Consider the following 12922-nt stretch of genomic DNA (forward strand, 5'->3'; position numbering starts at 1 on the left):
TCTACATGTAACACCATGACCTTCCCAAACCCCATTTTCTACACATGACACCATTACATTACCTAACCCCGTGTTTAAAAATCATACCATGAACTAACCTGACCCCGTGTTCTACACATAACCTCATGATGTTACCTAACCCCTTGTTCTGCGCATAACATCATGACCTTACCTTTTTAACCCATGGCCTCAGACTGACCTGTTGTCTCCGGCAGTGTCGCACACCACGGACGACCTGGTCTTCATCTGGGACCCCGAAGTGCCAGTCGAAGTCGAGCGGAGCATCGAACTCCCCCAGCTGGACCTGGTCAAGAAGTATACTGGCGACTGTACCCAGGTCTACTCCACAGGTCAGTACACAGCTCTACTCCACAGGTCAATATCCAGGTCTACTCCAGAGGTCAGTATCCAGGTATGCTGTACAGGTCAGTACCCAGGCCTACTCCACAGGGTCAGTACCCAAGTTTACTCCAGAGGTCAGTAGTACCCAGGTCTAATCTACAGGTCTCCTCCACCGGGTCAGTACGAGAGTCAGGACCCAGGGGGTCTCCTTCAAGGATCAATGGTTCCTCCTGCAGTAGCTTCATGTTTAGTTTCATTCAGTCTCCCCAGCTTCCTGGGTAACACTTGTCGTATTTTGCCTCGCCTTATGATTTTAAACTCAGGTCATGAGTGGATGAGTCTTACGTTCATTTCCTGGCAAGGCTTTTGGTAAATCTGTTTCATCCAGGAACCATAGAAACAGTCGCCACAGTTTACTGACAGTCGGTTGTCACAGTTTATAGATAGTCAATACAGTTTAAGGACACTTGCCACAGTTTAGGGTAGTTACACAGTTTCATGGGAATTGCCACAGTTTCAGGACTGTTAGTGGCCACAGTTTACGGAGTTTCCACGGTTTAAGGAACAGTTACCACAGTTTAAGGACAGTATCCTTTGTTTAAGGACAAAAGCCACAGTTTAAGGTCAGTAACCACAGTTTAAGGACAGCCGCCACAGTTTACAAGCAGTTAGTTACCACAGTTTATGGACAGTTATCACATAGTTATTCCATTAAACTGTTATATACAAACATCAGGTGATTACTGGTAAGGCTGACGCTTTACAGACGTATGACCGAAGTCACTGATAGACTGGGTACACAACAGCTTCAGATCTTCGCTCACGACACCTCCCGTTCCTTACGAAAAGGAAGACTAAATTCACATGGATAATTCCCCTCCCGTTGACGTAAGTAGCTGGGAGCCCAGCGACGCCATAGGACTCCCAGGAAGGACTTGTGTGACTCCAAGGCCCCCACGAGGCTCGTCCTCCATCCCCCCTCCTCCTCCTCCCCCCCCAGACAGACGAGGCGCGCTTTCCCGGCGAATTATCGAATGCCTCCTGGAAACCCGTTACGAGCAGATACATAGATTCCCCGGCAAGTTAGGTGGCCAGGTAACGATGCTTAGGCGACAGCGCAGGAGATACGCGACCAATTTCTCGACAGTAACCTCGCATTGAGCGCGAAGGTTTACTACGTGGACGGATAAAGCAGAAGACGGCGCCTCTTTCTCGTTACGAGGTGATTATGTGATTGAGTGTTTGAGGAATTAACGTAACGATGGTGGACTTGAGCCCTTAGCTAGCAAGGAGACCAGTTTATTGACACAAAACCTGTTGTAAGAAGGTTTGAACTCGCCATACAATGGTTTCGTAGTTCCCTTGATAAGCGAGGGTCCTAATTCAAGTCAAGGATTCGATCTCTGGTTGAGCAAGAGGTCTCTCTGCCAACGCTTCGAGTGCAGACGTTTTTCTTTTGTTTGATTGCAGGAAGGGAATCCAATCCTCTGTCAAGCATTGGATTCTACGTTCGTGTTAAGCAGGGGTTTCTCCCTCTTTGAGGTCTTTCCACCTCTCCTCTTCCTCCTCCTCCTCCTCCTCGTCCTCCTCCTCTTCCTTCTCCTCCTCCTTCTCCTCCTCCTCCGCCTCCTCTTCCTCCTCCTCCTCCTCCTCGGGGACTTCTTTATGTGGCCATTATTCCTGTGTCGGAAGACCCGTGTGAATGAGGCGGGAGGATCTTTTTATGTTTCCCGATGATCCTAGCGAACCCGGAAGGGGGAGGGAACCAGGTCGAGAGGGAGGTCACCTGATCCCTAGCCAAGACCCGCCATTATTTTTAGTGCCTTACACTGCTGATAAGGGACCTCTCCCAGGACTAGTGATAACGCATCTCTCTCTTACTGCCTGCGCGAATCGCGTGGGGGAGGACTCCCCTCGTCATGCGCCCGGGGATTGATGCTTTCCCTCCCAGGGGACGAAATTTATTCGGGTGTTCGTCTGACTCTGCTCTCCTCAGACATCCCTAATTTGAGTTACGAAAGTACGTCAAGCTTAAGCCTTACGGAGGAGAGAAGCTTTAGCGTATCTCTGAGAGGAGGAAGGGGGAGGGGTGCAGGAGAACCCGCCATGACAGGCCGGGTTGTGAGAGAACTGACTTCATCGTCAGATGTTGTTGTAGATAGAGAGTTGTGACTTCGCCTGGGTTGTGGAAAATGTTTTGAGGTAGTTGAGTCGAGGTAGCCGTGAGTGTGCGGGAGCTGGCATGAGGCCAGGGAGGCATCACAGAGCTTCATTATCTGCTCTTGACCAGGCTGCATCAGGCAAGGGATGACCTGGAAATTGAGGGTTTCTGAAGTCCAGACTAACGGTAACTACGACATCTTCTGCTGGTATCAGAGGGGGGGGCGTGATGACTTAAGATTGGGTGGAAGTGTGGTTGCATATCGGAGTATGTCCACGCACGCGTGATAAGCGCACAAGAACACACACACACACACACACACACACACACTCACCCGCACACATACACACCGGGGCAGCACGAGTGTAAAAATCTCTCTCCGTAAAATACAATTGGTATTCAGCGCACGCATCGCCCACAGGAATGCAGCAGACTCGCATTGCCCCCAGGGCTGGTTATCATGCTTGGCTCTCGAAAGGGACAATGTGGAGGCATTATCTTATCAGGGTAATAACGGGCGGCCAGACAACACCTTTTCCTGCTAAATGCTGGCCGTAACACTAAACGCGTCACGCTCTGTGTGGGGGATACGTTGTTGGCCTGGTGACGCGACGTAGCCCTTGTCTGGTAACGTCACCTCCAGGGCCCAGGTGACGAGACTTTACGATCTGCGAGAGGCGTTTGGTGAGATGTGTGAATGATTGGACTTTCAGGTCCTTATCAGGTGTGTTCAGTCTCTTTTTGATAAGGTGTTGATCAGGCGGTGACCTCCCTGATGAGGAGGGAGCAGCCCTGGCGTTCCTTGATTGTGTTGAGGCTTTGACGGACGCAGACACACTCCGAGACCCCACCATCTCATTCATAAGGATGTCTCGCATCACGTTTGTCATGCACATCGTTCGTCTGCAGCATATCATGCACAGGAGTGGTCCACATCACGTTGTCATGCACAGGAGTGGTCCACATAACGTTGTCATGCACAGGAGTGGTCCACATCATGTTGTCATGCACAGGAGTGGTCCACATCACGATGTCATGCACAGGAGTGGTCCAAATCATGTTGTCATGCACTGGAGTGGTCCACATCATGTTGTCATGCACAGGAGTGGTCCACATCACGATGTCATGCACAGGAGTGGTCCAAATCATGTTGTCATGCACTGGAGTGGTCCACATCATGTTGTCATGCAGAAGGACGGTCTAGTCGGTGTCGTGTCTCTGGGGGGGAGGAAGGAACCTGTTGGTGGAATCAGAGCAGTCAGGAGTTCCTGTCATTCTCTCGTCTTTTGTCGAGAGCTCTTCCTGGCTGCACGTCTTTGAAGTGGAGGTTCTCAGGCAGTGACTGACGACATATTAGCCGCGTTGAAGACGAGAGAGGGGCCAGAGCTCCTCGAGTTTCCTCAAGTTATTGTAGGCTGTGTCGAGGACTTGAACACCCCACTGTCTCGGGTTATTGTGGGACGTGCCAGAATGTCAAGGTTCCTTCCTCTCTCTCTCTCTCTCTCGCTCTTGCTCTCGCTATCCTCTTGTATGACGCCGGTGGGAGACCTCCCCTCTCTCTCTCTCTCTCTCGCAGCCGGTGTACAGCGACGTTGATCAGATGGGTAACGGGTGATGTAGGAGAGTGGTGTGGGGGTGTATGTGTCTTTAGCAGTGAGAGGGGGAAGGAGGAAGGATGTGAACTCCAGGTCCCCGACAGTGTAGTATATCTCGTCGCTCCTTTTGCCTTACGGACCCTGCATCGTGACCCCCCAAGGGGCGCTTCGACGAAGAAAAAGATCCTCATGAAGCAAGGTCGCTACGTGCCAGGCGAGCACCCGCGCGCGAATTTCAGAACACCACCAAGTGTCATATTTTTACTGCCAGGACTTCCTCCCTCTCCTTCATCCCTTCCCCCTGACTAAGCCTCCTTCTCCCTCTACCTTTCCCCCTTGACTAAGCTTCCTCCTCCTCCTCCTCCCTTCACCTCCTGGGGCGTACCGTCCAGACGGGGGCGGGTCCCAGGTGGTGCCTTGTGTCAGGTCCTCCGCCAGTGGCAAACGCTCCGCTTCCCCTGAGAACAATGGCATCTTGCCATATCTTGACTCTGGGAGTAATACGTATGCAAGGCCTTGTCTTGACCTCCCTTTTTTTTTGAGCGAAGGTATTTTGCATGCGACTTCTGGGGGAAGTTAGAAGCTTTTTGGAATGTTCTGACGGGGTCAGATATTCTCTCTCTCTCTCTCTCTCTCTCTCTCTCTCTCTCTCTCTCTCTCTCTCTCTCTCTCTCTCTCTCTCTCTCTCTCTCTCTCTCTCTCTCTCTCTCTCTCGGTGCGGCGTGGCGGCAAAACCAATCACCCTTTATGGGTCCAACATCATCGTGGGGCGTCGGTCGAGCCTGACAGCCAGTGTTTGAGCTCTTGTGTCCAGACTGAGTCTTGTGGAAGTAATGCTCACACCCTCGGGATGACGCTACCCGTGTCCAACCACGACGCCGACACTATATATATATGTGTGTATATATATATATATATATATATATATATATATATATATATATATATATATATATATATATATATATTGCAAGAGGTCACAGTGGTGCGCGTGATCTAGTATGTGGATATGACCACGAGGAAAATGGAACTCGATATGTTCCCAATTGCACTTTCGTGTAATAATCACCTCGTCAGCGGAGATACAAAAGTGCACTTGGGAACTTATCATGTTTCATTTTCCTTGTTTATATATATATATATATATATATATATATATATATATATATATATATATATATATATATATATATATATATTGGTTTCACCACACTGCAGGATTCATTAGGTTCTTAACATTGGCTGGAGCCAGACTGCCGTTGCGACTTGGAAGACACAAGGTAAAGAGCTGCCAGAGTACGAAGGTGTATATCTAAACATCTCTTAACTCTGACAGTGATTTACTTTTTCTGTGTGAGGCACGTAAACATTAGAAGTGTTTGTGTGCTTGTGCTTAAGTGTGTTTATGTTATTTATTGTGTTTTTTCTTGGGTTTATATACATTTTGCTCTTTGATGTGTGTGTGTGTGTGTGTGTGTGTGTGTGTACCTGAGCGAGCCTATATGTGCGTTAAGTGCGTATGTCTCTTGTGTCCTTGTCCATTTTTGTGAATCTGAAATTGCTTACATTATTATCATTATTATTATTATCATTATTATTATTATTATTATTATTATTATTATTATTATTATTATTATTATTATTATTATCATTATTATTATTATTATCATTATTATTATTATTATTGTTATTATTGTTATTATTATTATTATTATTATTATTATTATTATTATTATTATTATCATTATTATTATTATTAATACTATTATTTATTCATTTATTTACTTATTTGTCACTGTAAGTACTACTGTCAACATTATTACAGTTTCATATTACGTTGCAATGTTCATGCATGCTAATATGTATTCATGCAGGGATTCAAGCGCACACACATGTATGCTTGAAAATGAGGATGCCTGTATTATGTACATATACATATTTATGGTCATACATGACATATGAATCCGTGTTCCTAATATAGGGAGGACGGGTGTGTGTCTGCATGTGTGTGTGTGTGTGTGTGTGTTTGGGGCAGGGGACGCCAAGGCGATTGGAAATTGTGGAACGGAAATGGTTTGTCGGTGGCTCACTCTGCACCAGACTCGAAAACATTGTCTCCATGGTTCGTGTCCCCTCCCGTGCCTCCAGTGTGTGTGTGTGTGTGTGTGTGTGTGTGTGTGACACGGAGGGTGGTTGCTATTTCTCTGTTGCATGGCAATTGTTCCTCCTGTTGCACGGCAGCCATTCCACTGCGTTGCTTGGTAGGCCGAAACAGCATAAGTCTTTGGGGGACATACCCTCTGGCTGAGGGGGGTCGCTGTTGTCATGGGTCAGAACTTGGTCACCGGAGGAGGTTCAGACGTGCAGGATAAGGGCGAGTCGCGGTCACCAGGAGAGATCAGACGTGGAGGTCAAGGGCTGGTCGTCCGCTACTGCCACACTCAATTGTGATTCTTCACGACCATCTTTCGTTGTGCGTCATCGTCAATATGTTGCCCTAGGTTGTTGTACCTGTGTATCATGCACGCTCTTGTGTTTCGTTACAGACATCTGTGTACTCGTGTGTCATGCAGATATATCTGTGTACCCGTGTGTCATGCAGATATATCTGTGTACCCGTGTGTCAAGCAGACATCTGTGTACCTAGTTCGTAAACATCTTTGCCCCACTCTGTGCCGCACTCAACACCGCCCGCATGCCCTCGTTTCCCTTTGTATTGCGCAGACGTCTGTATCACTGAGCATCGCGCGCAGGCACTTGTGTGCACGCCAGTGTGTTATCAAGCAAACATCTGTGTAAATGTCTATAAACATGAAATACGTTTCCCCTGGGCAGACAGAGCGTTTCAGAGCCCGCAAGCCACTTAAGCAATGGAGCACACAGGCCACACATTGTCAAAGAGATACACCAGCTGCACCAGCTTGTTTGTGAACGATGGAGAGGGTGGCTTGTGAATGGAGGGTGTTGTAACTAGAGCGATGATTGCTCTCTTGAAGGGAGGCGATGCACGCGCCTGCGCACAGCCTTTGAATTACCTTTGAAATCAGGATTTCGAGAGGGAGAAAATGCCGAGAAATATACGTTTGCAGAAAGACACCGCGAGACGTCATTAGCACAGAATAATGCGAGACGGTGAGAGCGAGACGCGAGGGTGTCTCAGGGGAAGAAAATGAAATAAAAAGAAAAGAAAAACTTTTGAGCTAGATTTTTCGAAACCTTTTTGTTACCAATTATGAAATTGTCTGAGATTCTGCCAGCGTCGCAGAAAATGGACTGAGGAACGAGAAAACAACCATGACTCGAATTCTGCGGACTTGCGTCGTCTTGGTAAAATGTTATTAACTTCGGTCCCGGCGGGAAGTCTTTCAAACCCATCTCGTCTGATGGTGTTACGGTGCCATCTGTCTCCCAGTGGTGGTACAACCATCTGGACCCATCCCCAAGCGCCTGCCTTTTCCCCTCCTACCCCCATGCATAGGTAAGAACATAAGCACGTGACCCCCTTTTCAAAGGTCGTAGCATGTCAATCAGGCCTCCCCTCTCTTTGTCTGTGGGCTGCCAGGTCTTCGTCTTCCCCAAAGGTCACAACGTAAGAGCGAGGTCCTCCTCCTCCTCCTCCTCCTCCTTTCCACAAGCTGCCAGGTCGCCCTCTACGCAGGTCGTAACCTAACCGGGTCCTTCTCTTCACAGGTTGACAGGTCATCATCCCCACAGATCACAACAATAACAACCAGATCCCTCTCTCTCTCTCTCCACAGGTCCCATCTCCCCACAGATCACAAAAAACTAGTTCCTCCTCCATACACATCTCCAGGTCCCCTCTCCTCTCCCCCCCCTCTCCCCAGGAAATAATACCCAGGTCCTCTCTCCCACCACCCCCGTGGCCACAAAGTAAACCCCCAAACCTAACCCAGTATGGCAAGGTGAACCTATCCTAACCCAGTGTTGTGTTTTGCACAGGTAACTTCACCTGCTTGGAGATCGTCTTCACCTTCAAACGTCGGCTGGGCTACTACCTGTTCCACACGTACATCCCCACCTGCCTGATCGTCATCATGTCCTGGATCAGCTTCTGGATCCGACCGGAGGCGGTACCGGCCAGGGTCACCCTGGGCGTCACGTCGCTCCTCACCCTCTCCACGCAACACGCCAATTCCCAGAAGAGCTTGCCGCCCGTCTCGTACATCAAGGTACTGGTGCCACCACCAGGATGGCTGACTGGCCCAGGCCAACCAGGGTGGTTTTGGTAGGTTCTTTTGTGGGGGAGGAAGAAGGTGTTGTGGTAGGAGAATGTGGAGTTTTGTGAGGGAGAGAAAGGAAGAGTGTTGTGAGGGAGGAAGCGGGAGTGTTATTGAGGGAGGAGTGTCGTGAGAAGGAAGGTGGAGTGTTGTGAGAGAGAAAGACGGAGGGTTGTGAAAGAGGAAGAGGGAGTGTTATGAGAAAGGAATGTGTTGTGATGGAAGGAGAAGCGTTACCTGTTGAGGTTGAGGAGTGCTGGGCAGATACTGTGAGGGTCGGATATCCCTGTAGGGGAAATGTCGAGGAAATTGCGCCACTGAGAGGAATTTCCCCGGTGTAATGGGAACTGTGGTAGGGAAGCTTATTGTGTTGTTGGGGTTTACATGTCGGGGCAGATCATGTAACGAGTGAGGAGTGGTACTGTAAAGGGGGTATATGTTGGGGAGGAGAGTTTGTCCTTGATCCATAGCCTCCTCCCCTCCACACTCTCATCCCACCCTTACCAATAGCCCTCCCTAGTCTCTCTCCTCCCCGACCCATATCCCTCCCCAGTCTCTTTGTCTCCTCCCCCCTAACCATCCCCCTCTCCCGGGTCTCTTCCCCTCCGCCGCCGCGGTACGTAATTCCCATCCACCCCGGCAGGCCATCGACGTGTTCATGTCATCGTGCACTGTGTTCGTGTTCTTCTCGTTGATGGAGTACGCCCTGGTTAACGTGGTGCTCGGGGACGTCCCCGAGGAGATCGACGTCAACAGGAGGATGAGACCTAGGACGCTACTCCAGGTCTCCAGCCAGCAGGTATGTCCTCCCAGGTCACACTACACCACTAGTTACAAGGCACCATAACCCCGCCACACGTCTCAGGATGGCTCACACACGCACACACACACACACACACACACTGCTGCCCAGGTCACCTGTGTCTCAAGTCACAGTGGAGCAGTGGGTCGTTACACCGCCCTAGCTCACGTACCAACTGGTACTTCACATGGTACAAGATACACGTCAGTAGACAGTAGTCATGGCAGAGAATCACCAGGATTGAAGTACATCCCTGGCGTAGACCTTCCTCCATCCATGTTTAGTCTTGTATACCCCTGGCAAGGTTTCTCAGACCCGTAACCTAAGAATATCTTATAATTAGTACTCACCCACTAACTGTCTTTAACCATGTTGGTGAATTCCAGTCATGATTTGACAGAGTCAGTGTTTTTGACTGTGAGAAACCTTAGCCGTTCTCTGCACAACGTCCTCCTCCAGCGTTGGCTTTAGACTAGACACAGCCAACATGGTCGATAGGAACTGTTTTACATATTTCACAACTATGTCTCACCATTTTGATGTTTCCCAGGCTTCCTAACTCGCCCGAGATGTGTTCTTTTCTCTCCTCCCTCCGCGACAGACTGCCTCAAACGTCAGGTTCCAGTGACAGCTGCCTTGTGTCACGAATTCTGGACATTCGATGAGATTACTTTCCATTAACACAGTGAGATCCACGGCTGTTTTACAGTGATGGTCTCCTGTGACGGATGGCGAAGCAGACATCAGGTTACCTCACGTCATACAGCCGGTCTTGGCAGACAATCTTCGCCGGCTTGAGCAATTGGCAGATCGACGAGAAGGACACACAAACAGTGAACCGTTGTCAAGTTGAGGGGGCGTTAATTCTCACCGTGATAATTTGCAGTGATCATTATTCAGCCGTTGTTTGCACCTACTCACTGAGGGCTCTTGGGGGGCGGTTCAGCCTCACATAATGTACCAGAGTTCCTTGACGGCTTTTACATTTGCTTCTACTCCTGGACCGGAGTGGATTTCCACGATCCCCCTCCTCCTCCTCCTCCCCCAGACAGGTTGACTGAACAGCCTTTAAACCCAGTGAGCATAACGTAAAGACCTTTTGGTAACGATAGCTCGACCTATGACCACGACCTTTGTCGGATTTGTTTAGAAAAGTCATCCCGTCGTACTCCAGGATGTTACCGTCGTGTTCAAGTGGCTTAGTGATGACCCAAAAAAAAAATTTAACGCACAACTACTTGAGTTCATCCTTGGACCCGTCTACTATCTGTAAGGGTCACGCACGTTTCCCGTCACCAAACCTCACAGAAAATGAAGTTTTAGAATGGTAATTACTTGTCCTGTGACCCTTCTGCGTTATCTCGCAATAGGCGCGACCTTTACCATCGCTAAACTTCCCCATTCCATAAGGTCAGGTGGTGGGTTGGGGTGTGTGTCTGTGTGTGGTTAGGAATGAACAAGCCACAGGAATAAACAGACAGCATCAGACGCGCCCCTGGTACACACATGTACCGCTGACCTCATTCTGTCATTCTTGAAATGCGGTTTCATCATGTTTCTGCGACCGACAGTGTTTATGCAGATCACATAGTTTTGCGATTCAGTTCACACTTGCTTAACCGGAAGGATGGTTTAGAATCGTCTCTCACAGTCCGCATCAACTCGTCCTTCTTATTCTGGGAGAGGTTCCCCGCTTTTACGATGTGACGCAGTGGTTACGGCACTCGGAAGTATACAGCCGCTGACCAGTAGGAAATAAGAATGATCCTGTTTCGAGACACGTTCTAAACGCGTTTCATACCAGTACTCACTATCTCCCCCTATGTGCCGTTTTGGAATGGTGGCCTGGCTATTGGCCCGACACTATAGGGCCGAATCGAAGGACAGGCTATATATATCTGAAGGTCGAACTGTCGTGGTCAAGGATCGCACCGTTGTGCTCAATGGGTTAAGACTTACAGGTGCTACTTAAAGTGGGTTAAGACTTAAAGGTGCTGCTTAAAGTGGGTTAAGACTTAAAGGTGCTGCTTAAAGTGGGTTAAGACTTAAAGGTGCTACTTAAAGTGGGTGAAGACTTGAAGGTGCTACTTAAAGTATCCCAAGACCCGTCGATCATTACAGCATTAAGTAAGATTGTCATCTGCTGAATAATGTCAACATCCGCTACAACTAACGCTAGCAGCATCGAGATCAACCCTGGAGTTCGCTCGATTTTGGCGAATTTCCCGCTAAGATGGCAACACTGTTCCCCAGGACTCGCCCAGGAAGCTGACGGAGTGCCTTGGGGGCGCGAGACAGGACTTCGAGGAGTCCCCCGCCAGGTCCACCAAGACGGACACCGGCCAGCCAATCAGCGGCCAGCGTCGGTCTCCGGCAGTGCAGCGGCGAGCCAATGGCAGGAAAACTGTATGCCAGTCCGAGGTAGGCAGCTGATGGAGAGTTGGCTGGCGTGTTCGCACGTCTCCCTCCTCATCCACTGTAGTCGTAGTGTCTCCCATCCATTGTAGTTACAGTCTTAGAAGCAGTTCCTTTTTGCATTTTATTCCTCCGGCTGAAGCTTATCCACTTTTGCGCCACCGCCCACGAGATGGGTACCAGTGCTTTTTTTTTTTGTTTTGTTTTCTGGCGGACAAAACATCGGTAATGCTTATTTACTTCCTGAGACATGAGCGCCATGTGGGGAGTTTTTTTTGGGGGGGTGGGAAGGAAGAAGTACTCACGGACGTGGGGCAACCCAGGTGACGGACATGCCTTGCCCTCAGACAACCCTTTTATGGTCACACTCTTGAACCATTTAGGAATGACCAGCCGTCGAGGTCAGGCCTTTTACACAACAGTCTCCCTGTATGTAAAAATAAAAGAAAACGTTTAGCGGCATGATAGCCACAATATGTTCCCTCTCTAGTCACCAAAAGACCCTTACAAAGCCCTAAAACCGCATGTTTTATGTCTCCAGTCTTGAGAATACCCTTAGATAGCCCCTTTTTAAGACCTTATGTTTTGTGTCTCCATCTCCCACCATGAGACCCTGTGTCCTGTGCATGGAACTCCCTTAAAAGACACTCTTGTATAGCCAAAAAGTCCTCATGGTGTACGTATCCACCCTCCAGAAGACCCATACATAGCCCTGAGAACCATATCCTAATAACCAACCCCTGAAATCCTTGTTTATATCCTACCATGTACTATCCAAGTGCTCTATAAACACCCACACGGTCCTGAACCCCATTACTCTATCTTTTTTTTTTTTTAATGCTCTTCCCCCATAATAATCCCTTCATCAAATTCTCTTCCTCCTCCTCCCTCCAAACTCCCCTCATCGTCTCCACTCCATTTCTTAATCATTCCTCCTCCCGCCACCACCACGCACTCCCCCGGCCACGCCCATAGCCCTCACTATCTCAATGACCTCACAGGAACTCCAGCCCAACATTCAAATCAGTTGGCATCATCTGCAAAGTGTGTGTGTCTGTATGTGTCTCTGTGTTTGTGTGTGTGTGTGTGTGTGTGTGTGTGTGTGTGTGTGTGTGTGTGTGTGTGTGTGTCTGTGTCTGTGTGATTGAGAGACCAGCGCCATCAGGCGGGTTCTGTCTTAATCACGTGTCTTTGACCTGTCCTGTGTTTTACCTTGTCCATAAGGCTTTGTAGTTTACCTCTCAGGTATACAACTGCACTTCGTGGTTTGTTTACTAACACCGGAACCATCGGTTTACTCTGTACATCAGACGGACATGACTTGCCCCGTATGACACGTACCGTTTTCCATTCCGTATTTCAGGGTTTT

At 48.9% G+C, this 12922-nt stretch overlaps 1 protein-coding gene across 4 annotated transcripts in view; it reads left to right on the forward strand.

Moving 5' to 3' along the window:
• The window catches only part of LOC139765934 (glycine receptor subunit alpha-2-like), a 330653-nt gene that overhangs the window by 293188 nt on the left and 24543 nt on the right, over positions 1–12922 (forward strand). For 3 of the 4 annotated variants that reach the window (XM_071693907.1, XM_071693912.1, XM_071693910.1), the window contains exons 8-11: positions 216–350; positions 8059–8288; positions 8980–9135; positions 11392–11559. In XM_071693907.1, the coding sequence (XP_071550008.1) occupies positions 216–350; positions 8059–8288; positions 8980–9135; positions 11392–11559 (689 nt within the window). The remainder of the gene's footprint in view (positions 1–215; positions 351–8058; positions 8289–8979; positions 9136–11391; positions 11560–12922) is intronic. The other variant, XM_071693911.1, reaches the window with a different exon arrangement.

The sequence above is a fragment of the Panulirus ornatus genome, chromosome 56, assembly GCF_036320965.1.
Source record: "Panulirus ornatus isolate Po-2019 chromosome 56, ASM3632096v1, whole genome shotgun sequence".
In the NCBI taxonomy this organism is placed as follows: Eukaryota; Metazoa; Arthropoda; class Malacostraca; order Decapoda; family Palinuridae; genus Panulirus; species Panulirus ornatus.